Source organism: Liolophura sinensis, chromosome 7 (genome assembly GCF_032854445.1).
Source record: "Liolophura sinensis isolate JHLJ2023 chromosome 7, CUHK_Ljap_v2, whole genome shotgun sequence".
Classification (NCBI taxonomy): domain Eukaryota; kingdom Metazoa; phylum Mollusca; class Polyplacophora; order Chitonida; family Chitonidae; genus Liolophura; species Liolophura sinensis.
Window position 1 is genome coordinate 37,230,536 of NC_088301.1, and position 27,651 is coordinate 37,258,186.

General features: G+C 35.9%; 1 protein-coding gene across 1 annotated transcript; it reads left to right on the forward strand.

The window, feature by feature from the left end:
• Positions 1–27,276, forward strand: LOC135470887 (protein wntless homolog). Its single transcript, XM_064749937.1, is given in 14 exon segments — positions 1–183; positions 9,240–9,412; positions 9,414–9,532; positions 10,019–10,142; positions 16,208–16,357; positions 16,679–16,815; positions 18,155–18,195; positions 18,923–19,050; positions 19,986–20,083; positions 20,474–20,537; positions 21,627–21,770; positions 22,304–22,454; positions 22,716–22,802; positions 24,963–27,276. Coding segments are annotated over 14 exon segments (1,635 nt in total). The 5' UTR covers positions 1–77; the 3' UTR covers positions 25,076–27,276.
• The last annotated feature ends 375 nt before the right edge of the window (positions 27,277–27,651 follow it).

Here is a 27,651-nt window from a genome sequence, read left to right on the forward strand (position 1 = left end):
TTCAGAATAACTTGAGGCGGAATATTGTCTTAATTGTCTCAGTTTCTTCAACACCCTGTAGCTTATCAACGTAAAAAATGGCAGGGGTCGTGCTAGAAAATTTAAGTTCAAGGAAACTGTATGTCTTGGCAGCCGGTCTGTTTTTGTTGCTTGCTGCATTCTTTTTCGTGGGAGCTATCATTGGTAAGCTACTTTTCGTGACAAAAATGCACAAAAATCAGTCAATCAGTTAATTTCTGCAGTTATGTCGTCATTGATTGTGTTGTCCGTGATGAATTTATAGGTGTTTCAAGTCTGACATTGCATTCAGAGGTCAGTCTCAATAGGTCTTCTCATACTGGAATTTTTTTTTATTTTATTTTTTTTTATATTAATTATTATTTTGTGAGAGGAAACCATCACATATGAAGAAGAACGTGTGGGAGTAAAGACTATGGTAATATGTCATTACGTGACACTACGTGCATATTGATGTAATTTTTTCCCCACGGTCACATGCCTTTAATGATTTTTCATTCGTTAAAATTGAATGGGGAGATGTTCAATTTGCATACAAAGAAAATTAGCGTAAATAAGACGTTTGTCACTCTAATTTCTGTCATGTGTCACTGTTATATATGAGATTTCTGCATTGTATTATTCCCAGTTCATACATTTTTGAAAGGATTTCTGTAAGTTGTGAAACACTCTGGATTTGAATTTCCATCAGACAGCCGGTCCGGTCTGTAGCTGGTTGCTTATATCACTACAAAACTCAAGTTGTCCTGCTAAAACCTGGTTTTTAGTCATCTTTAAACCAGATGAACATGGTAAGGGTTGAATGCGCATGTGCGTGTGTCACATGCTTTTGTCACATGGACTACATCTGCAAAGGGTTAACTCAAGATTTGGCCAGCCTTATTCAGGGAAGCATGAATGAATTGACATCAGTAGTGACATAGAAAGTAACACTTAGATATTACCCTAGTCTTTGCAACTTCCACATGTGTAACATCTTGCTAAAACAGATTGGATTAGTTAATGTGAATACGACAGAATCGGCATTTCAGGGATCTTTCCGAGTTCAAGCAGATATCGGTGAGACAGGTAGAAACTCCTGTGAACTGACGTTGATAAAAGATGTTATTTTATGGTAGTGGCTGGATTGAATACACATCTGTGTGTTGTCTCGTCTGCCCCATTGGTACCTAACGTAAAATCACGTCTTTTAGCTGCAGAAGTTTTCAATGTCTGAACTCGCGAGAACCGTGAAACACCAACTGGGCTTACATAGCTGATCTTGAATTTAAAATATCGGTGTCAGACTGCAACAAACATTGATTTAACTAATTGATACAAGAAAATATGACTGCGACTGTCACAAGAAACATAGGCCTTATATAACTGGAATCTGTCCTTGGAAATTCACTCTTCATGCAAAATTTCAAGAAACCTTAAAAGAAATTAAGACCCCATTTGTTACATGTACAACTATCCCCCAAATGGCAGAGCTTTACTTGATGTTGAATAAAAGATTTGACAACCTTGCAAAGAATATGTGAATTCCAGGTATACGTCACTTTAAAGTTGGAAGATTTAGAAGCTTAAGAGCTTATCTATTTGATCAGTTTCATTATGTGATCATGCTTAACTTTATCAAGTTACTCTTCTGTGGTGTGGTGGAAAAATTGTAACAACCATGAAAGCATAGAGATTCCATCTCTGATGGGTGAGTTTCGTTCAGGTTACAACAATATAAGCCGAATCGGCATTTAAGGAGTTCCCTAAATTCATGTAAATATGGACGAGACAGGATTGGGGCTTTCACAAACTAGCACAGATAAAAAGTGAGATTTTACGGTACTTGCAAAACTTAATACATATCCCGCTTAGCTGAGTCTGTTGTCCCAACAATGCTCTTAGTAGCTGATGTAAAATCATGCCTTTTATCCGCCTTAGTTCGTACGAGCCCCACCATGTCTCATCTCAAACTGCGTGAACTTCCAAGCTTCCTGATATGGTGACTCGTCTTATTAGTTTGGACCAAGTCTGAGGATGATAACAGAGATATATATGGGGAAACTTGCTTTGTGCTATTGTCATTGCAACCTGTTTCTTTTGCTATCTGCACTGCTGAGAATAAATGCATATGTTGCAATGGCCAACACAGAAGACAAGGTCTTGCATGCTAAGTTATTGGTAGTGGTTCTGTTTTGTGGTCTCGTGACATGGTTCAGCGTAGAGAGCGTAAATGAGAGTATAGATTTTGACGGGCATTTCATAGGACTCAGTCATGTTTTGTTTCGCCTGTTTTAGGTAATTATTTATTGTTTCATATTTTTATGACCCCGTTGGAGCATATTAAAATTATTGGCTACCTTTAGAAAATCAGGAAATAATTGATTACAATGATAGTTAGCATAACCACAGTAAAAAGCATAGGGACACCACAGCAAATATTCATGAGAAGAATTTGTAGCCTCTCAGTGGTTTAGCCTTAAACATGGCAAAACATTGGAATGTGCTAATTGTGTTAAATACATGTAATATGAAGTTTCAAAGGTTTGATCTCTCTTAAAGTTGTGTGTTTGGGCAAAGGTCATGAACACTTCCGATGTCCTGTAAGCAACCAGACACTCTCTCCTTAACAGCTAGACCATCCATGATCTGTTGCAAAACACTAGTTTTACAATGACGTATAGTCATGAAAGTCCAGGTAAATTTAGAAAATATATTTTCTGGCATGATGCTTGTCTTCCCCTGTCAAATCTTTAAAGTCTTGGTCAAATTTGTGGATGACTTTAATGGGGACTTTTTGACAATATGGGACATTTGGAAGCATATATTCCATAGTCATCATGGTGAAAAATGCAGAAATTAGAGTATAATTTTTTTAATTTATTAGCTCACTGTTACAATCTAAGGCAAAGTGTTGTAAGATTGGGGAAAAAGTAGTGTCTGTGCCTGAGTAACCTTTTTTGTTTGGGTCAGTTGAGTAAGGTTTTATGTTTGGACCTGCCAGTCTCACAGTTTTCATATCACCATTATGAAACTTGGTGGATATGATGAACTGGATTTGGACATTTACTCATTTTTATGATCAATTAGGGATGTTTGCATTTTTATTCAAATGTTCAGGTTTTGGGCTGAGCCATATTATCCAAGCCAGTACTATTGGAGGCAGTGGAAAGGTTGTTTTTGTTTGGGTCAGCTGTTGCCACAGTTTTTACACCATCTTGGTGGGAAGATGGGCATGCTTTAAAGACTTCATGAAATAAATAATAATTTTAAATAATTAGGTATGTTTGTATTTTTATTGAAATTATCAGGTTTTTGACTTTGCAATTTTATCTTAGCCAGTACTATTCAGTTTTGTTTGCCAGGGTGAGGTTTTATGTTTGGGTCAGATATTCCAACAGTTTTCACGTCATTTTTATGAAATTTGGTGGGAATGATGAACAGAACATGGGGATTTACTCATTTTGAATGATTAGGAATATTTTCTTTTTAGCTCTTTTGTTTGTCGAAGTTTTCATGGTATACTCATGAAAGTTCATGAGCTTGATAAACATGCTTTGAAGATGTTGAGATTATACTTGATTTTTCTTGGTAAAAACTACCATGTTTTGGACTTGCTGTTTTCACATTGACTTCACAGGTGTATAGTTAGCCTGATAGTAAGGTTTTATGTTTGGGTCAGCTGTTATCAGTTTGCAACATATCTTCATGAAACATCATGAGCTTGATAAACATGCCTTGGTTGATATACACGTATGAATTTTGATATTATGTTTGATTTTTTTTTATTGGAATTACCTTGTTTTGTACAAGGGTTTGTATTACAGCTTTCACTGTACATTGAACCCCAGTTAAGTACGACGTTAAACCCTAAACACTCACTTTAAACATGAACTCCCAACCTTCACACTGTGTGCATGCCATGAAGACACTACCTACTGAATATGAATTTAAATGTCCTGTCAACTTAAACGGCTATTTGAAGTGAAGCAATTACCAGCAAGCTGTCGGGTTCCTCATAACCGTTGTTACCTGTAGCTATATGATAATTTGGTAATGGTATATATGATAAAGCGTTACTGTTTATTAACTCATACTGATTTTAGCTGTAGGGGTTAAACTTCCTGTACCCTTGCCAGGCTGGTTTACATTTATCCCTGTCGCCATCATACAGACACACCTCTTCACCTCTTTTCTAGAACTGGTGACTTCTGCCACATGTAAGGTGTTCAGCCTGACAGAAATACCACACATTTTTGCCATGGCTTGTATCAAACAGGGCCCTAAAGGATTAAAACTGCTTTTGTGTGTTAGCATGGCACCCCAAAGAATTTGAGTGCACATATACTGTAGAATCAGTCTGTTGAACCATGAGGAAAAAGTTCTTTGTTTGCTGGCCAGGTAGACATTTGAACTTACTGGCACCACTCACCCCATGTGTAATGCTCTTCTTGTGATATTGAAAGTGTTATATGATAGAGGACAAGAATGGCAAATTTGAGTGATATGATGTAAGGAATTTTTATAAACTGAAATCTGCATGTTGAAGTTACGGTTTTAAGGGAAATGCATGAAAGGTTTTGTTTTTTTTTTAATTTTCAAGGCATATTTTATGGCTCTTAGTTTTTTCTTTATCTCAGCAAGTTTTTTCTTTATTTAAGCATTGTTTTTGTAGTTTTCAGCATTTGCATCACAACTGCAGGCTATTTAATATTCATACAGACCACTGGGGCCCGGGAAATCTAGTTCAAAAGATACATAAAACGCTTGGTTTCTATTTCTCATTGCAGAGAATTGATGTGGCCTAGCCTATTAAAGTACAAGAAATCTTTTCAGCTTTCTTCTTAGAAACTTAAAATGGCTTTAAGTTACATCTTTCATGAGAATCTAGTGGTCAGTCTTGAATTATGCAGCCTGCTGATTGATGTCAAAGGTGATAGCTGTCAAAACAACTTTGTTGGGGGAGAGCCCAAATTAAGGGTGCTAAGCTGGTTCCAGATTCGCAGTATATTCATTGATGACTTCATTTCACAATATTCCCAACTATTGACAGAAAATATGCATAAAATATAGGGGCTATTAAGAATGGTAAAGTGTGCCTAAAAAATGTTCCCATTTTTTGGGCACATCTTTCTTCATTTTCCTTAAAGCTATACTTTTTGCTCTATAGTACATGTACCCTTAAGCCTTTAAAGCCCTTATTACTCCCCCAAAATATGTGTATGTTGGGACACATCCTTAATTACATATAAAAATCAAATGTTTCATGTATCCCTGAAGATTTGCTCTGATGCACTGTATGTACCTACCAATTCTTTCATCATTCATTGTAGTGTCATTTTTCAGTCCTTCAGATTTTCCATTTTTCAGACAAAATCATACAACTTTTCGTACATACATGTACATATATACTGTATGTGATTCAGCGGAATAAAATTTACATTAGAATTATTTACATCCTTGGTTAATATCACCAATGGCTTTAAATGTCAACTCCTTCAAAATTAGACTAAGATTTCATAGCTCATATTAGATTTGGATTAGAGTCCATGTAAGAGTTTTTGCATTAACTGTAGTTCTGACTACGAAATATGAAACTATGAAAAATATATAGAACTTGAAATAGTGGATGTGTGAATGGCAAAGGTTTTGAGTATTTTGACTGATATACACGTACATGTAGGTGTTTACTATTTCAAACAAAATTTTACCTTTAACATAAACCCAATAAAATGAAATACATTTGGTCAAAGGATGAATCTTTGTTTAGTTAGTTTAAAGTACAAGATAAAACTTACAAGGTATATACAGTATATGTAGTTTCTTTGTTACCTGTATTTATTGTAGACTGGCTGTTATATTGCCACAGGCTGTAAAAGGCACACCCACTGTCAATGTTTGCACCCTGGGGCTCAAATGCATGTACCTCACATTTAGGTGAGAAAGCTTTCTCCCCCCTCACAGGGAATAGTGTTTATGTTTGTTTTATTGCTACTCCTAAGCCTATCCTGAAATAGCACCCTACTTCTTTTTTCTAGGTTGAACTTCCAATAGGTGCAAGCTATGGCTCCAAACTTTCTGGCATCTCTCTCTGAATTCTGATGAGTCAGTCTTTGATGTACATATAGATCTATTCCTGATTCAATAAACCTATGTAATCTCCAAAGTCTCGAAAAGGTTATTTTTCAGATAGGTGTAACATGTTGTTGTTAAGTGAGAAATTAGCCAGACTTGACAAAGATAAATGCTTAACTTTTGGTGTATTACAGTATTCTAAATTGTCAAGACAGCCATGGTAGGAAAGCTCGACCAGCTAAGTTACTCTTTCATGTATTTTAAACATACATGTAATTTTAGCTCTGTAGTTTTGCTACATGAAAATATATAATCTTGATTTTTGATTCTTTCTCTGGTCTACTCAGTGCACAGAACAGGACTGCATGAGTTTTTTTCACTGACTTAAAATGTGCATGTTACATGTAATACAGGGCTTTCATCACTAAGTTTGCATTAATTTGTGTGACACCCTTGTCCGACTCATCACTTCATGCACAGAGGGAGATACCAGTGCAGTGCTAATAAATGCAAGTATATAAAATAGTAATTATTATCCTTTCAGTAATTGTTATTTTAATATTTATTTTAGGGATTTACATGGTTAGTGTGGACATTAAATCCATCTTCTGTATATGATTTTCATTGTTGTACATGTATATCAGCCCATGTTAAAATGCATTTTGGTCATCGGTATTTTAGCTTATGTCATACCAGGAAAGCAACATTTAAGTAAATATAACAGATGATATCTCAAAATGTACTACATTTTATGTACTGACTCAAAGTTTTACCTGGATATAAAGCACAATGACACGAGAGGGAAGTTCTATTGTGGGTGCGCTGTGTGCATATTATAGAATTACGGCAAATTACAAAATTCACGACTGAGTGTATTGCAATCAGTGTTAAGGTAAATGAAAGGGGTGGAAATTCGAAAAGTATTGCATATATCATACTGAAGTTTTCTATAAGAAAAATGGCTTCAGGGGATGTTCTGTTGTTAATGCTGTGTGTATATATTAATTACTGCAAATTACCAAATTCACGTCTTCAGTACATTGTGTATTGAGCTTACCTTTTGCATTCATGTGTTCCCTAAGGCAAGCTCTGATTTATCAAATCTAAGCCACACATCAACAGGTTTCATCATCAATATTCAAATCTCTCATACATTGTAATTCATGAGTTTTTAAGAGGTCTGAGTATTCATAAGATTTTTGGTTGGTTTCTAATTTACTTCAGGTTTATTGCCACTGTTGACATGTATTATAGTTATATATTACACGACAACAGTGTCGCCATGTATCCATGCCTTGCATTACCAAAAAAAGCACCAAGAACTAATATGTTTTGAGGGCTGACCATTACCTTGCCTATTCTCTTCTGATTTAAATTGTTAGAGTGTTTGTCGCAAAGTCTGGGAAACTGAGGATCAAATTTAGGTTGGGTCATACCAAAGCCTTTAAAAATGATACTTGTTGCTGCCTTGCTTGGTGCTTAGCATTGAAAAGTCGGAGCAAGGAAACAGGACTGGTTGGCCAAGTGTCTGTAAAATGTGATTGGGTGGTGTCTTGGGCATGATGGTTCAGTAGTGGTGGCAGCACTTTGGCGTCATGGACCTGCTTTGCCACAGTATATATTAACACACCCAGTGACTCCTTTGTCATCATATTACTGAAAAATGATTTAGTACAATGTAGAACAGCAGGTACGAAATTGGCGTTTCGTATATTTGAAGAAACATTGTGGAAGTTTCCAGTGTACATGTGCTGTCTCAGTAGTTGTGACAGCACAATGACCCAGGAGCCTCTCTCCCATGTGGTCACTGTGAGTTCAAGTCCAGCTCATGCTGGTCGTACATGGGAAGGTCTGGCAGCAACCTGTATACGGTTGTGGGTTTTCTCCCACCATAATGCTGGCCACTGTCGTGTAAGTGAAATATTCTTGAGTACAATGTAAAACACCAATCGATCAATCAAATAAATAAATACAGTTTAATATAAAGGCAGAAAATTAACATTATATAGATAGTAAGTTGTGTGAACACAATGTATATGGAAGGAAATCAGATGCAGACATAAATGGTGCAAGTAATTTACCAATGTTTTATTGGTGACTGTGATTCACTCTTGGTAAGAATCTGAAACCATGGGTTGTACATGAAATTTGGCAGATAGTTATTTTAAGTAAGTTTTGTTGGCAGTGAAAATGGTACTCATAGACCAGTTCAAGTAAGAATTATTTATACTGTTGAGCAAGTTGACATTAGAGTTACTGCATGTAATCTATTCTGTAGGTTTAAATTTTTTTTCTAGGAAGGACAGTAATAAAATGTCAAAAGATTCATAATCCCTTCACATAGCAACTGTGCTATTTTAAGGTCTTGTTTTACTCCATTGTGTGAGTCAAATTATTATTAACTTTTGCTTACACAACACCATGCATCTAAGGAGGAGTATGTAAAAAATTTATCACATTTAACACATATTACTTTAATATTTAATGTGGAATCTATATCCATGTTCCAGTTACCCTTTTGTTACGTTCACTTTCTGTTGGCTGTATTATTAAGCTGTGTGTACAGTCAGCACAAAGTTCACCGACAGTCAAAAGCCCAGATCAGCTTCTGGAGGGGTTGTGCTGGGGATTTTGTACACAGTTAAATGTTTACAAAATTACAACAGTATTGTTCTACAACTATGCTCAATTCTGAAACAAATGGAAATAAATCTAAGCACCACTGAAGCTGATCTGGGCATTTGACTGTCGGTGAACTTTGTGCTGACTGTCACCGACACATGTGCACATAACTTATTTATTTATTTCATTGGTGTTTTATGCTGTACTCAAGAATATTTCACTTATACGATGATGGCCTAAATTGTGGTGGAAACAAATAATTTATCTGATTGAGCAGTTCAAGTAAAACTGAGCATCAATCTGTAATCCATTTCGTTAATTTCAAGTGACTTGTAGGGAATTGTCTAATATAGTGCTTTACTATAAAATGTCATGCGATATATGTACTGTGTATTATGCAGTATATATATATATATATACATATTACTTACATGGTTTACCAGGGCCTTGGTTCAATTATAAATGAGATCTTTTACAAAAGTGTTGGTCAGTGTGTGCATTGTCCTGCCTTTTGTCTAATCAGTTGACTTTTTTTTCTTTTATAGCACCATCCCCATCCAATGTACAGCAGATTTTGGGAACAAATTGTATTCTGCCAAGGAACAAAGATTTTTGGGAACATTGGTCTTTTCCACGTGGAACAGGAGAGTGTGAAAAAATTTCATCTTTCGATGATAAAATTATACAGAAAGAGAAGATCGTAACACAAGATGTTGTTTTTCTCATTCTTGATTCCTGGTGTGAGGGATAACAGTCAGCTGACCATGACACCCTGGTTTCAGACCATTCTTGGCATTTTAATGATGGAGTTGTCATACAACCCACAAAATGAAACACAGTAAGATCATAATGTTGTATACTTAAATACTACTGAACCTACCTAGGTATCTTCTTTATGATTTTAAAGTTTTTGTTTAGAAAAAATGTTTCTGTTTTAATATTTACAAATGTACATGCAATTTTATGTGAAATTGTTTTAATTTGGTGATGTAATTATTGTGGCTCAACATCCTATTTTATTTTGTAGTTATGCTATTTTATGGTGACATGTTTAAATACAACATTTAAATTAATTTGGATGGTGATTTTCAGACTGGTTCTGATGAAGAAAGAGAATTTGCCTATGCTTACCAGATATCCCCTCTGTTTTTGAAGAGCAAATGTTACTATATTCTCCATTGTTGTGTCATCTGAACATAATCATCCTATCCTGAACCCCTGATAGTTCTCCTATGAACAGTGGTAACAATTGATGGCACAATCAAGTATTTTTACTCTAACACCTCTGAACTAGTGTTTTTTTTTTGGTTTTTGTTTTAGAAAGTGATGATTTAAGACTAGAACTCAAGCTCGGGTATCGCAGTATTTCAGACGAACCATCAGACTGGAAAAGCTTGGCTAATTCAACTGAATCTCGAAAACTGGAATGCACAATGGGCCCTGAAGAGGTAGGTCATAGAGTCATTTAGGAGAATTGAGATTTTCATGCTGTAATCCAGTAGGTGCGCTAGAGGTTTTTGGGGTTGAGTATTATTTTTTGCCAAAAATCTCTGGTATAACCTCTTTAAATCATTATACCCCTGCAATAGATCTGGAGAGGACAGGGAGGTGTAATGGATTCACGATGTCTGGTGGTCTGTCAGTTTTTGTCTCTGTAAACACAATTTTGTCCACTGCAGCAATTCTGTGGAAATTCAAACACATCTTCCCCATGATCTAAACTTGTATAGTTTTAATACAATGTAGTTAAAAAGTTACCACCCTTGAGGTACTTAGTATCAGACCTCTAGCTAGGATTTATGAAAGGCATGGGCGTATAGTCATAATGGCTGGGAGTCCAGGGGCTGCAGGTCCCCATCCGCCAAGAACTTGCCACTGTTGGAGTTGGCCATATTGCCATTCAAAACCAGTTTAGATCTAAAGTCATAGTTTAATATATGTCAATATTAATAACGTGTCCCCCGTGGAAAGTTTATTTCCTATATTTTTTTAATTATTTTATTTTTGTGATTTCCACTACATCAAATACAAATAGCACCATGGACATAAATGTTATTTGTTCAGGAATTATTACTAAAAGTATTGGGTACTGCATTTGAGACAAAATGGTCCAATGACTGACATCACTTAAGTTATTTGTAAAATTCATTCCAATAGAATTCTGTTGTTTTTTTTTTCTCAAAAATTACCAAAAAAATTCATTTTCTTGAATAGTTTTGACTGGTAAGCTTGAGGAGTATGTAATATAAAGATATTCTTATCCTAAAAGATTGTATTAATCTTCAATACAGAGGGCCCACTTGTTAGTTGTCGCTTTTGCTTTGACAGGTGAGTTCATCCAGTTCGTGAAAAAAGATCGAACAGACTTTTTCTGTGTGGATTACTTTTCGATATCCGGAGGGAAAAAAATTGTCCGACAATCGAAAGTGACCAGCCAATGAAAGTATTTACAGTATTGTTTTGCAGAAAAAGACAGCAAATCAAATTAGAACTACAAAGCAGTTTCGGCCCGTGTTCAGGTTGTTCGTTGTCGGCGTTATCTTTGTACACTGTCACATGGGAGACAGCTCAACTATATCTAAATGTGCAAAGGCTCGGGGAAGTCGTTCCCAGTGCAGCAGAAACAATCAAGTCATATTTGTCCTGTTTAACTCAGTGTTAAAGCAATAGGATAAAGATGCATTTGTGGAAAAAGGTGTTTCATTTAAATATTTTTAGCTAGCAAACAACTTCAGGTATAGGGAAATTTTACTGCAAAATATGAAGAGAATTGGTCAGATGGTTTTGACTGTAGCCAGCGCACAAATTTAAATAAATAATAACTAGAACTGCAAAGCAGTTTTGACCGGGTTGCACGTTGTTTGTTGTTGTAGTTATCATTCTACGCCATCAATTAGAAGACAGCATAGCTATATGTAATCACACAACTGTTTCAGGAAGTCACAGACAGTGCAGGAGAAAGCATTAAGTCACATACCATAAACCTAGTCCAGTTTCCATCTAACTCTATGTTAAAGCAATATGATTAATATTTATTTGTAAGACAAAAACTGTATTGTCATTTAAACTCTTCTAGCGAGAAAATTATTAATCGTAGCTCAAATTTGTTGGCATACTCCAGAAAGAGCATGTCTTGGGCTACAATTTGGTGCAAAAAATTAAAGCAGTCAGTCGCTCAAAATACACCAGAATATGTTAAATATAATTGAAATTTCAAAACTGGTAGTGTTGTCACAACTTCGACCAATGGCGAGCTTCCAAAGTTTTTACTGGTTTTTACTGTAATCAAACTTTAAAGCTAGGATGAGTCACCCTGCATATTAAGTTTCAGACCAATCTGTTCCGTGGTTGTTTAGAAGAAGATGTGTAAGCGATTTTCATAAGACGCCTTGCGTCATGTGACCTGAAAACAGCTGATGGAACAGCTGATTGCATCATCTGGTACAGTGACAATCTATACAGTTGCAAAAAACCAAATACAACTTAGTCATACTGGACCAGGGCTGAAATTTAAAGGAAAACTATAGGCCTATATCACAAGATTTGCACAAGATTTTCAATCTTGATACCCCCAGTAGTCTTGTACATGCATATCTATTTTCATTTCTGGAGAAACTTTTTCTAAAATTTCCATAATGCTCTAATATGAACGAAAAGTGGGTTACAGGTGGGTAAAGTGTTACACTTCAGCAGATAGCCCAAGCGATTTGGTAATGAACGTGTAGAAAGCTGTGACACACAGTTTTCTCAAAAAAAACCCGAAAAAAACAGTTGTCAGAGAAGAAGAAAAATAATCTGAGCAAGAACAATGGTCTTCCAAGCAAAGGGTGGAAGCCTAGTAATAATCCAAACGATTTCAATAGGTGTCACGCAGTACTGCGGGGTTCAAGCCGGTATTTCCGGCATATCAGTGTTACTCCGGTTCCTTGAATGGTGTCTGTGCATTCATATATAACCAACTTAATAAGAAAACCTACAATCTTTGTAGCCATTATGCATTGTACGTACACCTTATAGCATGTATATGTAGACCTTTGGAGAGAATTTAAAGGCGTACATGGCCTGAGCTTATGTATACATTTATTTTTTATATGCATTTTTTTTGTATACATTTTTATACAAATTTCAGAACATATATAGTCCTTTTCACACTGCCATTTTCAGCTTTACTGTTGTACTGAATACAGTTTTCTGTCATGTTACCTCCAAATATGGGTGAAATTGTGTTTTTTTTCGCATTTACGACAAAAGTATAGTTTGCAAGATAAAAATAAGACCGGGTTCGTAATCAGGACGTTAGACTACATGGGATAGCATACTTACAGTATTCGTACATTCATCCTAGACATGAATGGATCGAAATGTATTACATAACACATGAGTCTAGAAGTGTCAAATATAGTAAATCGGCCTTTGGATAATTTTTTAAGCTCCTGCATTTATTAAGAAACCTCAACGATTATTGTCACACATACAGTCGATATATAGCCCTTTGCACCAAGCCATTTTCAGATTTACTGCTATAGTGTTTTTCTATCATATGACCACCAAATATTGGTGGAATTGTATTTTTTCGAACTATTATTGCAATTTGCGACAGAAGCAAGAACAAGACCAGATTCGTGATGAGGACATCAAACTACGTCAGATAGAATACTAAAAATATTTAAATTCAGAAAATATTGTTCACATGACATGTTCAGTAAACATAGCATTTCCACAGTTTTCAGGATAAATAACTGATTTTTTGCACGCTTCATTTGCCCCAACATGCTCTATCTGTATTCGAAATTTCAGCTTAATCACATAAAACCTTCTCAAGAAAATGACACGTAAAGGTTTCTGTCAACTCCAATAAGGCAGCAAAAGTAGGTAACTGAATGGTATGCATTTACATATAACAAACTTAATTAGAAAGCGCACATTCTTCATAACTGTCAATAGTATGTACACTTTATAATGTCGATCGACCTGCTCTCTGTTTTTTCAAGAAGCTCGAGAATTTTCAGCATACATATAGTACATACATAGCCCTTATTACACAGCCATTTTCAGCTTTACAACTACGACAGTTTTCTGTGACATGACCTGCGAAGATGGGAGAAATTGCGTTTTCGCACAGTTTGATAGCAATTTATACACGTTAGGAATATATGACCAGATTAGTGATCAGGATGTCAAACTACGTTGGGTGACATACTTACAGTATTTTTATATTCATCCTAGAAAGGAATAGATTGTATATGCACTATATAACATACACTTGTAAATGTTCCAAAATATAGTAAATTGGCCTGTGGCAAATTTTGAAGCCCTGTACATCCTGTATTTATTAAGACAGCTCCAACATTCACGTGAACTACAGATGGGGAAAATTGCAAATTTTTGAATTTTGATCAATTTGCGACATAAGTACCTCTCAGAGGAAAAAAATAAAACCAGATTTGTGGTCAGGAAAAAAATCAGTTCTGCTGTATTAGCTAAAATCTAATTTGCATAAATATTGTATTTTTTCTGAGGACCCCCAGTTTTTACTCATAAGATCACATCTCTGGGTCTGCCACATACCTGCCTGAATGGCGATTTTTTTTTTTTTTTTTTGGCATGTACTACTTTCTGTTTGCTGACGTCAGTTCTGGTTTTGTAAAATATGTCTGTTGCCTTGGGATATTGTTAAGCCTTAAGATTGCCTCTCTGGTTTCATTAGTTAATGACCAGCCTCGGTAGCACAGTTGGTATAGCATGAAGAGGATAGTGCAACGACTGGTTGACCCATATCAGTATAATTGCTTGGGCGGACGGCTTACTTGCCTGCGGTAAGGCATCTCAGTGAAGCAGCACTAGATAAATGAGTGGTGGAAATCCGTCCTGCAACAAGGAGGCACATTACATGCGCTTTAAGGATTCCTTCGTCGTCATATGACTGAAAAATTGTTAAGTGTGATGTTAAACCCCAAGCACTCACTCACCCATTAGTTGAGGAAATGTACCCACTTCTGGCTTTGAAGATATCACTTCCTGTTTTGCAAAAATGGCATTTTTGGAATCGGTGTCCAAAACATCATCAGATAAAACTTTTTGCAGGACATCATCAGAAGAAGTGTAGAAATTATTAACTAAGAAAGGAAATTTGTGTCATATTACATCTGTACCCAGTAGCGAGCTTGTACAATTTTTAACCAAGAAAGTTCTCATTCTCAAAATTCAGTTTAAAATACAGTTCAGTCACATCAGCCATTCTGGAGAAGAAGATTTTTCAAGATTTTGTGAAAATTCAAGATGGCCACCAAATCTCCCTAAAAGTTATGGTGCACAACTTCAAGTACTACAGATAAAGATATTAGAATTTCATAAACCGTTTTCGCTGTCACAGTTTTGCTAATAATAGAAATAAACTAGAACTGCACAGCAGTTTCGTCCAAGGTTGACATCGTTTATTGTTGTAATTGTCATTCTACACCATCAAATAGAAGACAGCATAGTTATATGTAATTGCACAACCATTTCAAGAAACCATGGACAGTGAAGCAGAATACATTAAGTCTAATACCAGAAACCTAGTCCAGTTGCCATTTAACTCCATGTTAAAGCAACAGGATTAACATCTGTTTCTAAAAAATATCAAAAGTGGTGTTGTCATTTAAACACTTCCAGTGAGAAAACTATTGATCGTAGCTCAAATCCGTTTGCATACTACAGAAAGAGCATGTCTAGGGTTACAGGTCGGCGCAACTTCACATTTGTAGCTCTTTTTTTGCCAATAAAAGACACCAACCTAAAGACCTGCTTAATGCACCCACCGCAACACCACCATATGCCCCTACTGGCTTTAGAATAGCCATGAAGGCTTCCAGGGCACAAGCTCCCTTATAATCCTAACAGATACAAAAGCGATTCAAAGTCAAATGTCTTGAACCCCTACTAATCTGAACGGTAACAATAGGTGTCCCGCAGGACTACCTTAGTTTTTTAGATGCAGGGCGAACTGCACTGTGGCTTCACAGAGACGTGACGGACCTCCTGATAGTCATGGCGCTGTGCCATGCGATCAACAGCCAACTAGAGGTCTGTAGAGGTCTACAGATGTGAATATGCAGTTCATGGCAAATTTCATGGGGTGCTTAATGTACATGTACCTATTTCACTATATAGTGTAATACACCTTAGGAACATGTTAAAACAAAGTCTTTGATAACTTCATTTACAGGTCTCTTTGAAAAATAGAAACTTAGACTTAAATTGCCAGCTCTCATATCATCTATTGACTGCACTGTGATGACTGAGTGGTCAAAGCATTTGCCTTGTATGCCGGAGACGTTGGGATCAAAACCAAGTCCTGTCTTACATAATATTTATATACTGTCCATGCCTAACATTGGTAGAATTCATATTTCCTTGCTGTAGTGTCATGTCTTCCCTGGTATGTTGACATGAAATGAGGCAGTATCGTAGATATGTATGCTGATATTGAAATGCTGTGACTGCAAAAGTCTGTTTTTAAAAATCTTTTCAGAAGGTTCCTGGGGCCAGGTATCACTGTTCAATGTTGTCGTTGTTTGAGCTGGGAAGCTGTGCTCATGAGTTATACCTTCTAAACCTTCGAATACCAACTCACAGAGACCTCAATAAGGACATTGGAGAACTGAAGGAAATAACGCTTGTGGTCAGTTTGATCTTATTGCTTTTATAATGGCCTTAATTAAAGTAAAGAGTTGTCTTGCATATATACATATTAATAGATGTATGAGTACAAGACAAAACAAAAATATAAAGTAAATTTCTACTTTTCACCACTTTTTTTGCCAGTCTGCATGTATGTTTGATATCCTAATGCTATATGACTTTCCTTAATTTATTTATATTTGATTAGTGTTTTGTACTCTACGCATGAGTATTTCACGTATACGACGGGGGCCAGCATTATGGTGGGAGGAAACGGCTGATGGAGGCATGATTCTTATAACATGGTTGATTCTGTTTTCAGGTTATCCACCAAAATGGAGGCTTCACCAAAGTCTGGTTTTCCCTAAAGACCGTTATGTTTCCTGTGGTCCTGATAGCTTTAATTTGGTATTGGAGAAGAATCCGACATCTTAATCGAGATCCAACTCTTTTGGAAAAGTAGGTTGTTTTTTATAAGCAGTTAAACGGTCTTTAATATTTGTAAAAGATTATGGATCACTTTTGGGGAAATGCCAGCTCATAAATAATAAAAGACATGTGATTCAGCAGCATTGAAAGGTAAACAGTATAGGATGATGGTTTTTACCCCCCTTGGAACTGGCGTGTGTAGACTGGATACGATCAGATAAGACTTAAAAACATAGAATCATGAAAAATATGTATTGAACAGAAAAACAGCATATGTCGTTATTATGGGTATATCTTTAAGGGCTACTTTTCAGATGGCATTGAGTGTATATGTTTTCCATATGGCTCCGTATTGGAGCTTTTGTGGTGATCACATGTTTCGGTGTCGACTAATGTAGCAACATTTCAAGATGTGTTGGATTTATCATATTTATCATGGCTTCCTATGTCCAAATTTTAGTCACACAAAATCAGAGCCTTTGGGGCCTAGCCAACTGATAAATGGAGATTGTATTCCAGTTCTAGATTTCCTCCCACCATGATGCTGGTCACTGTTGTATGAGTGAAACATTCTTGAGTATGGTATAAAACACCAATCAGATAATTAAATATTCCTGTTATATTGATTTATGCCCCCACCCCTTCCTCTAGAAAAAATGTATGATGTATGTATGTATGTATACATACGACAATTCAATAACCATTAGGCTTTCTCAGGTGCTAAATGATATGTTCAGATAATAAATAAATATTTATAAAAAATGATTGTCGTGATCTTTATATTTACTACATTTACTACATAACGTAAGAATTATGGCTAGGATGCATCTCTGGCTGACTACAGTTAGAGCTTGTGGGGACTTGGCCTAGTTTAAGAAAGTTGGTCATTTTGGCTAGGATAGTTCGACATCGCTCTACTTTCCATTACAGTGGATATTGAGCTGTTTCATTGTTAAGAGAGATGTACAGATAGTAGGGTGGAAGAAAACCATACATTCATTCTTTTATTGATTCATTTTGTGTGTCATTTTTTTTTTACTGTCTTGACCATGTGCCATGGATGCATTGGGTAAGTTTTGTGGTTGATATTGATTCTTTATCTACAAAAAATTTTGTGAGATAACTATAAATTGTCAGATCTTTTTTTAATCATTGTGGTTGCAATTTTATATAAAATTATTAAGTATGGATTTTTGTGACTTTTTTTTTTTTTGGAAGGGGAGGGGGTGATGAATTTAGTTTTCACTACAACTACATTTGTACGAACTGCGTTCGTTCTTAATACATGTAAAGTATAGCTTGTGGAAAGATACACATGTACATGTATATATATATATATATATATATATATATATATGGGCTTTTACAGGACACTTTTTGCCCTGGGCATCACAATCACTTTCCTGAACTGTAAGTATGTTTTCAATAAATGCTCTAAATCCATGAATGAATTAACAATGACTGTGAATAATCATTTTTCACAACTGTTGGTCCAAGTTTGCCTACCCTTCTCATTGTAGCCAAATTTACACATTGGTATCTGCACTGTTACTTAGTTTCAGTGTCAACATATTCTTCTGTTTGCTAGTGGACTGTTTTTACTTTTTTGTATGTTTGACTGGAGGGAAATGCAGATGTTAATTTTAATTAATTAATTTTTTCTTCAAATTATTTTAGCATTTGTTTGTTTAATTTCATAATAAACTATTCATGCATTAGAATCTGTCAGCAGCATTGCTTCTATGTTCACAATTCTAAGTTTTTGATGTTTTCTAGCATTTTTATTTGATATTGTCTGCTTACCTGGTCACTGGAAATCTGATAATCACATATATGCATACTGGCTTCCTCTCCAGTCGTGTGTGGATAGGTCTGGCAACTTGCGAATGGTCCTGGCTTTTGCACTTCTCTCCTACCATAATGCTGGTCGCTGTCATATTTTAAGTGAAATAATGTTGAGTAGGGCGTAAAACCTCTATCAAATAAAGATTACATGTATGTTAAAATATCTTTAGAGTAAAATATTACATCAATCTTGTGAACAATAAGTGAAATATTTGTAAGGATTGATTTTATAGGTTTGGCTACACTTTGATCGGATTTAAAGTGTATCAATATAATGAACATTGTGTTTCAGTTCCTGTCGAGTGGTTGTCCATCTGGACTGAAACTCCCTTCATGCTGTTGTATGTTGATATCAGACAGGGATTGTTCTCAGCCATGCTTCTTTCCTTCTGGCTCATCTTTGTTGGTGAACACTCAATGGTAAGGCAGATGAGAATTATTTAATCACCCTATGGGTTTCAAGCCTATCACATGTTGAGAGGATTTCACTAAGTTTTAAATTTTGGGTGAAGCTCTGGTGTTAACAAACCCACCAACCAAAAGTTTAAGATGGATAATTTGTTTTTTAACTTAAAGGTTTAAGAAATTTAAATAGGGTATGAAAGTAAGTCTTGTGAGACTTCCCAGTGCATTGTGTAGAAGTTTCAAGAAAAAGAAAATGTTGTCTGACACAACCTGCCCCAGCACTCAGCATAGCGCAATAGACAAACTATTAGTTGACTAGGTGTCAGCATGGATTGGTGTGCCATGCCAGATACTGTCCACACTGCACAAGTAAATTTGTCCTTATTCAAACCGGCCTGCTGACAAGAGCGACCCTGACTGGCTTAGGCATTGACCAATGAGTATGCAGGTTTGAATCCAGTTCTCATTGGTTGAGCTGTGGCTTTAGGCCGAGAGGTTTATCATATACTGTTGAAATTTGGTGGGTTTTAAACTCTGATCATTCCAGTTTCCTCCACCCATAAACCTAACTACCGTCATATATAAATGAAATATTATTCAGTATGGCATTAAACGTCAATGAAACAAAATATACATAATGACACAAAATATTCTTCACCACTCACACCCCTTCAAAACGCATACCAATAATTATTGGTTCATTCAGATGATTATGCAGATTCAATGTGATGATTATACAGATTCAATGTGATGATTATACAGATTCAATGTATCAGACTGCGCGTGACTGACAAGTTATTTTCCTCGTCAAATGTACATCTCTATATACAAATAAGCTATTGTGAGGGAATTTCAATAGTTTATTTCTTAGAAATAGCATCAAGCTTGACTCGTTTTGGCTGTATGCTGGACATTAGGTGAACATACTGTTTTTTGTTCCTTGAACGCAGGATCAGATTCAGAGAAAGACACTGGCCTCCTATTGGGTACATTTGAGTGCTGTGGCATTTGGTTGTATTGCCATGTTTGTGTTCGAAATGTGTGAAAGGTAAGCATGATGAACTACCTTACAATTTAAATTGAAAAAAAGAGAGGACAAACTTGAAAATTTACTTAATAATTTTGCCATTAACTCTTGGCTTCCTTAAGTAAGGGAATTTTGTTATCCTGTTCTGGATAGTATTTCAGTATGCTTCGTTTACATTTGGATTTCATACACTTTAGTTGGTAAAGAAGTTAGTGATGAACCTTTTGAGACAAGGATACCAAACTTGATGGACAACATGAATTGGGTCATCAATTTCACTTGGTTCATGAATGAGGTTTATGTGTATTCTCTGGAGCTGGTTGGTTGTCAAGAAAAGACATCGATATCTCTTCCCATAGTGATACAAAATATGCAAGTTGTGTTTAAATGTGTACATTTACTTGTTTGCAGGGGTATTCAGCTGAAGAATCCATTTTTCTCCATCTGGGTCACAGATGTGGGAAGAAATATGGCTGTATCCTTTATCAACTAGAAAATTATCAGATTTTGCCTCAAGTGTGAGCAATACAGAGGACTTTGGTTACCGTCATTGCAACTGATATCACAGATTGAAAAGACATATTGCAGACGGCAAAAAAATTGTGCTGTTATTTTAGACATCCCCTTCCAGATGTCTCCTGACATGTATCTGACTTTCGGTGAACAATCAAATGTTCAGTTTTATTCGTGCTTTCCCTGCGGCCATCAACTCACGCAAATCACTATATTTAGAAACATGGCAGAAGGGTGTCTTTTTGACAGGGTTACCTTCCCTTGTTCTCTAGGTAGATGTTCAGGGAACTGCAAATGTCAGACTAGTCAAGACAAGGTACTGTGTGGTAATTATGCCTCCTGCCATATAGATGGTTGGGAATTACAAATATTTATGATACATTATCAGTAGAATGGAAGATCGTATTTGGATTACTAGATTTATAATTTGTGTTCAATCTGTCATATTGTTTACATGTAGCATCCACGAGTGGACGTTGCATTGTGGGAATATTTATGTTGCCTCATTTGCATGTTATCTTGTTGGGCAGACATTTTAGACCAGTGGCAGACTTCCAATATAATTCTCTTACTTGGCAATTTTCGGAAAATATATATCCAGGATGTTTAGTTAGGAGTCAGATGCCACTTATTTTTGTATTTAGCTGAACCGACTCAAAAATTCTCAATTGCTTTGCACTGTAATTGATATAATGATAGGCTAAGCTGATGATTGTCATTAAATTTATGAAGTAAGCATTGCTCAGATTAATAAACTTCCTTATTCTTTTTAACATAGTTCTATTATACATCTGCCTCAATTCAGCCAGCAGTAGTAAATATTATTATATATTGGTTATTTTAATTGAATTTAATATTTCATCATTAGTTTCAGTTATTTACTTGACACTTGAAGTTGTATTTGTAGAATTAATATAAAGTTTGGGTGATGGAAAGGATTTACAGGATCCTCCGTTTCGATTCAGATTGGATAGGACTGCACCTTACAGTAATTTGTTGATAAATGTTAGGATATGATTTGACTTTATTAATTCCTTGACTCTTTTGTTAGCTGGCCTTCATCATCATCGCTGGAATATCTGCCTGTTTGTACTTCCTGTTTCTCAGCTACATGATCTACAAAGTGTTCCGCAACATCAGCGCTAAAAAGATGGCCCTTCCTAGCATGAGTAGTGCCAGGAGGAAGTACTACTCTGTAAGTCATGAGAGAACTTTGTTTACAGTAATTTTGAAGACTGATGCATTAAAAGTTTATCTATTTGTTTATTTGATTGAACACTGTACTAAAGAATTCATCATTCATAAGATGGTGGTCAGATTGATGAGTGGAGGAAACGAGTGTGGAAAGGATAAACGACCAAACTTTGACAAGTTACTTTTTAATTTTCCCATAATTGACATACAGACTTGCATGCCATATTAGTCAGTGACAGGTGCTCTTGAGCTTAAGTAAAACTGCAAACATTCCCATAGGTTTAGACTGTTTTTGTCAGTAAGACGAGTGAATATCTGTGCTTATCTACATATTAACTGACCAAACGTTCTTGAAAGTGCAGGATATGGTCAAATCCATATTTGTTTTTGTTTCCCCGATGACCTCCTTAGACTTTGCATTAGCTTCAAGTCAGTTATTAACACCACATATATGTGTATGGCATCCTACCACAGGTTTGTGACAACTATGCTGTTCTCTTTGTGCTCATGAAAGGCATTTTAATCTGTTTGTAGGGGATTATTTACCGCTTCAAGTTCCTGATGATCACCACCCTGCTGTGTGCAGCACTGACCGTCATCTTCTTCATCTTGAGTCAAGTCCAAGAAGGTCATGGTCACTGGGAGAAAAACTCCTCTCTGGAGTACACATCAGGTTTCTTCACAGGTGAGACACTTTAAGCTGTATGCCTCATACTGCACAAAATTTCCCGGACTCCTCCATTGTTTTGCATATTAAAATATATACATGTAGCTATTGCTGAACAATACTGACAATGCAATGAGTTATATCAGTCTACAGAGAATAATGTCCTGGAGATTTTTATGAGCAGCATATTCTGATTCTAATCAGCAAAAACCTCCTACCTTTTCATGCCTATGAAATGGTTGAAAAACTAAGAACAATACTTGATCATTATTTAAACAGGTGTGTATGGTATGTGGAATGTGTATGTGCTGGCTCTGCTTGCCCTGTATGCCCCCTCTCACAAGTACATCCCTGAGCAAGAATCTGGTAAGTCATCATTGTCATCTCCTTCCTTCAAGAAAAGATCAATTTAAGGGTATGTGAGAAGATTATTCTATATGAAAAACTTAAAATGATCTGATTGAACAAACGGAATTTGTAGCAGTTATTAACCTTGCTTGTCTAGATTTTGCCAACAGTCAACAGATTCCCAGAAATGTAAGGGGTTACATTATGCATGTTGCAATAAAAACATTTAATTCCAATGCTGGGTAAATTTACTGGTGATGTTATGCACGTTACAAGGAAATCATTTAGTTCCATGTTATTAGGGGCCCCTGTGGCCAAGGGGCTAGCACGTCAGTGCGGCGCAATGACCCAGGAGCCTCTCACCAACACGATCAAAGTTCAAGTCTAGCTCATGCAGGCTTCCTCTCCAACTGCGCATGGAAAGATCTGTCAACAACCTGCAGATGGTTGTGGGTTTCATTCGGGCTCTGCCTGCTTTCCTTCCACCATAATGCTGGCCACTGTCATATATGTTATACATTCTTGAGCACGGCGAAAACTAGAACTGCAAGCAGTTATACAGCTTGCAAGCGGTTTGTACACACAAATTTCAGCACCCACTTTCTCCACCTGAAGTCTTTCAAAACTATCAGTTTTATGCTCTTCTGAAAAGATCTCAGTTTTGTGTAATACGAGCAGAAAACATAGACGTAATTCGTGGTAGACAATAAACTCTCCAAACGATTGAATTTCATGTACCTTGTCGAAACCAGATCTCATATTTTCAACGAAAGCAAAATTATTTTTACCCATCAGCAATACTCAGCATCACGATTGTCCCACATATGAATCATACTTAAACCCGAAATGAATTTGGTAAGAATGGTAAGTAGTGGACTGGAATTGAACCCCATGCTGCTAGGACTGGTAGCCTGGTGCGTAAAAATTTCATGGCAAATTGAAGAAAAGAAGAAAACAAAGATTAGCAGGAATAAACTGGATGTGAACAGGTGACTGCTAGGGGCTATGGTGAAAGACAGTGAAAAAGAAAAAAACATTGCTCTCAAATAGCAGTGCTGGGCCACATGTATAGAGAGATTGTCCCTTTGATCTACTGCTCCTTTCCCCCAGACAGAATTAGAATACACCCCCCTGTAGCCAGCGGTCTACAGTGAACAGTTTTCATGCAATCTAGCACGAAGCCCTTGTGTTATTTGAATGGGAGGTTTTGTCAGTTTTGGTATGTATGTATGCTGGGGGGTTTTGCATCATGCGTCATGTTTTTGGTGTGTTTTTTATCGGTCATAACCAGAAAATTATACCAAGTACAAAAATAATTCTACAGATTACAAATACAGATTTGTAATCCTGACGTCATGGAGTACTAGACTAGTTTCATCTAAAGATCAGTGGAAAAAGATGGTTTAAGCTTATCAATAAAATTCAAAATGACACTAAAATAACCTTTAATTGCAATTTAAAGAAAAACTATACATCGTGGGAAAAAACTAAAACCACGGTTGTCTTCAGCAGGTCAAAGTACATGTACATCTAGTTGCTATCTTGTTTTTTCAAAACTCAGTCTAAGGTCATCACTTGACTGAAACGACTAGTAGTGAACTTTCACATTTCTCTAACGATTTGCATAAAATTTTCAATTCTGAAACCCTCAGTAGTCTTATACATGCATATCAATTTTCAATGCAATCGGATCAGCGGTTCTAGAGAAGGAGATTTTTGTAGATTTCCGTGCTGCTCCATTATGGCCGAAAAGTAGGTCACAGGTGGAGTTTTATACTACAGCAGGTAGCCCAAGCGATTTGGTAATGAACATATGTGGAAAGTTAACAGCTGTGACACATAGTTTTCTCACCAAACGAAAAAAACAGTTGTCAGAGAAGAAGAAAAATAATCTGAACAAGAAGAAGTCTAATAAATTCCATGTTATTGAAACTTCAGGTTTTGGGCTTTCACTCAGAGTGCTCTATTTACCAGTGTTCGGCAATAAGCAGACAACATTCACCCACCATAATAGATTTACTTGTGAGTGAAAGATACTGTTATTTATAACTTCAGTTACTGTCATGTCAAAATTTTCCTTTGTCTTTACACTAAACATTGATTACCTCATGTGGCCTTTCAGGTAGCCATTTTCCCTGTCTTATATTGTTCTTTTCTTCATTTTTTTTTTTTTTTCAGATGACAGTCGTGAAGAAGAGCTTCAACTGACTAACATGCCCCCAGAGACTTCCATGGCCCAGTCTGAGGGTAGTGCAATGTCTGCACTTGTCTCCAAAGTTGCTGCAGACTAACATGTCCAACAGACCACTTCTTTACCCCTTTCCATCAACTGGTCTGTCATACAGCTTACACATATTTGTATACTTAGTTTGGTTGGATTGTAATTCAGTGTTGAAGTGGTCATATTTTGTGGTGATCATTTTGACGTGTAAGTCATTTTAGTAAGTCTGGTAAGTGTAATTGTACTTTACGCAAACTTTATCTTGTATTATTGAGAGCGAATACAGATGTTGTTTTTTTTTGGGAAAGTTCTGAATGATCTATTGTCTTTTATCCCTGTGGTGCATTAATAGCATGTTTAGAAAAAATTGTTTGTTTCCTCAGTTTGCTTTTCATTTGCTAAATATGGAATTATATACATGTATGCAAGTTATTTTATTGTTTAACTCATATAAAAATGTATGGTTTTATGTATGCTGTATTACATACATGTATATAGAGTAGATTGTCTGTGTATGAAATAAAATGTGAAACGTAGAATCTTTATCAGCTACACAGGACATCAGCTACATTGTATCAGTGACCATTGGAAGGTTAAACAACTATCCGATCATTTACACGTGTGTACATCTATTATAGTCACTAATGTTCTGCTTTATTGGAGTTTTTTGGCTTGACTTTTGTGCATTTCTCTAGTTTTAGTCCCACATACTGTATACATTGAATCATGGTTTAGTAGAAAACTAGGAATCCTCAAATATGGTCACAGATATATTGCTTGCTCACCTGATGTTACAATCTGTAGAACCATTCCTAATTTCTACTTCACTGTGACATTTGAATCTCTCCATGGAACTTTCAGATCTTACACTTGAATGCGATCTTCTAGTATGTATTAACTGCAAAATAGATTTATTCTGATGGCCAGTTTCAAAGATTCATATTCTGTTTGCCACTTGTAAATGCCCTTTCCAGTAGGCCAAAGGGCATTACCTCCCTTGTTGTGCTATAACGACTAAGACGTAACATGAGATTAGTTTTACTACAAGAAGTGGGACCTTGCCTAATAACAGTGAAAAATATTTTTTAGGCAACAGTATATTAAAAAAAACATATGAGCCTTCGTCTGACATATCTGAAGAAGTTTTGCTGAAGCTTTCTATTGTGTTTAGTTAAAGCCAGAATTTTTAAATTACCCCCAAATGGGTTTTAAAAAAATAGATAACATTAATCCTGGACTTTCCAAATAAGTTTACACAGTTAAAATCTGTCTTAAAGATAGGTCTTCAACTAGCTCATGCCACTTTCACTCCGAAACTTGCCAGTAACCATTTTCTGTGCTCCCACCTAACCACGGCTTCCTCTAAAAACGCACCATTACATAGTCCTGTGTGAGGTTATTGACAAAAACCATAGGCCCTGGTGTTGTCCTTAGGGACGAATTGCGTGCAGTATCTGTAAAGTTTGTTTGTATTTTGCTATGTCACATTGTTAACATTAGCCCACCTTCCAGACTGAGATTTTGGTATGCAGATTGTCTTACAATATGATGGCAATATATGATTATGCTTTTGTGAATTTATACATGTAGTGCCATTGTTCAATCTGCATATATTTTTATCAGTATGCGCAACATTTATATTAATGACTCTGTACTGATACATGTCTAGTTTGTGTATTCATATAATAAAAAGAGATGTATTAAAGTAATAAAGATATTCTTCCATGACAAATATAAGTAGATTTAGAATGCATGAAGTCGTTATATTTTGTTTATTTATGAGATATATAATATGGGTTACAAGTAGACATATCAACTTCAGACGTTTTTTTAAGTCAAAAGGAATGGATTCATTGACTTGAAGAGATGGACTGGCTGCTTTGAAGGATTTTTATGATAATGGTGGTTCCACATCAGGCTTGGAACTGTAACTGATTGTTGTTGAGATATGAAAAAACTTGAATAAATTTACAATAAGATTTTGTAATTGATTTTTTAATTGACGCATGTGGATTACAAGTCTTACCGAGTTCTTCAAGCATACAAATACAACGTATGTGTAGAAATGCACTATTTTCTGCATTATTCTGTTAATGTACCCATGTAGCTCGGATAATGCAATACACATTCTTTTTCATTGTGGGTTGTATTAAAAGTCCATTAGGTAATGGACTTCTGGTTGTATGTAAGACTAAATATATACATGTAGATTTATTGGTTAGCTTTTGATATGTGTAGTCATAATTTTGTGTCCTTTTTTTACATTTTTACTCATTTCAATTATAGACTAAGCTTTTTAGTCATGACTTCATTATTGAAATAAAAGTTGATTACAGATGTGTTGATCAGCATTTCTTATTTATCTTTACTGCAGAATTTTAGTGTTTCTTTTCCACAACCATTCAATTCAGTGCTACTTTTTTTTTTTTTTTTATATCTCTATAACAGATCACTTTTCACCTGAGGAACAGAATTATAAATCTTAAACCACCAATGGAGCCAGCCTGTCTTCTTTTGTGTCCAAGCTGTATAGGGTTACGTTATGAGGCTTTAATTATACAATGACAACCTTTAATGACATGGAGCCACTTCTGCATAAAGAGATTTACTTCTACATATAACTTATCCATTCTTGGTTTAATAGCG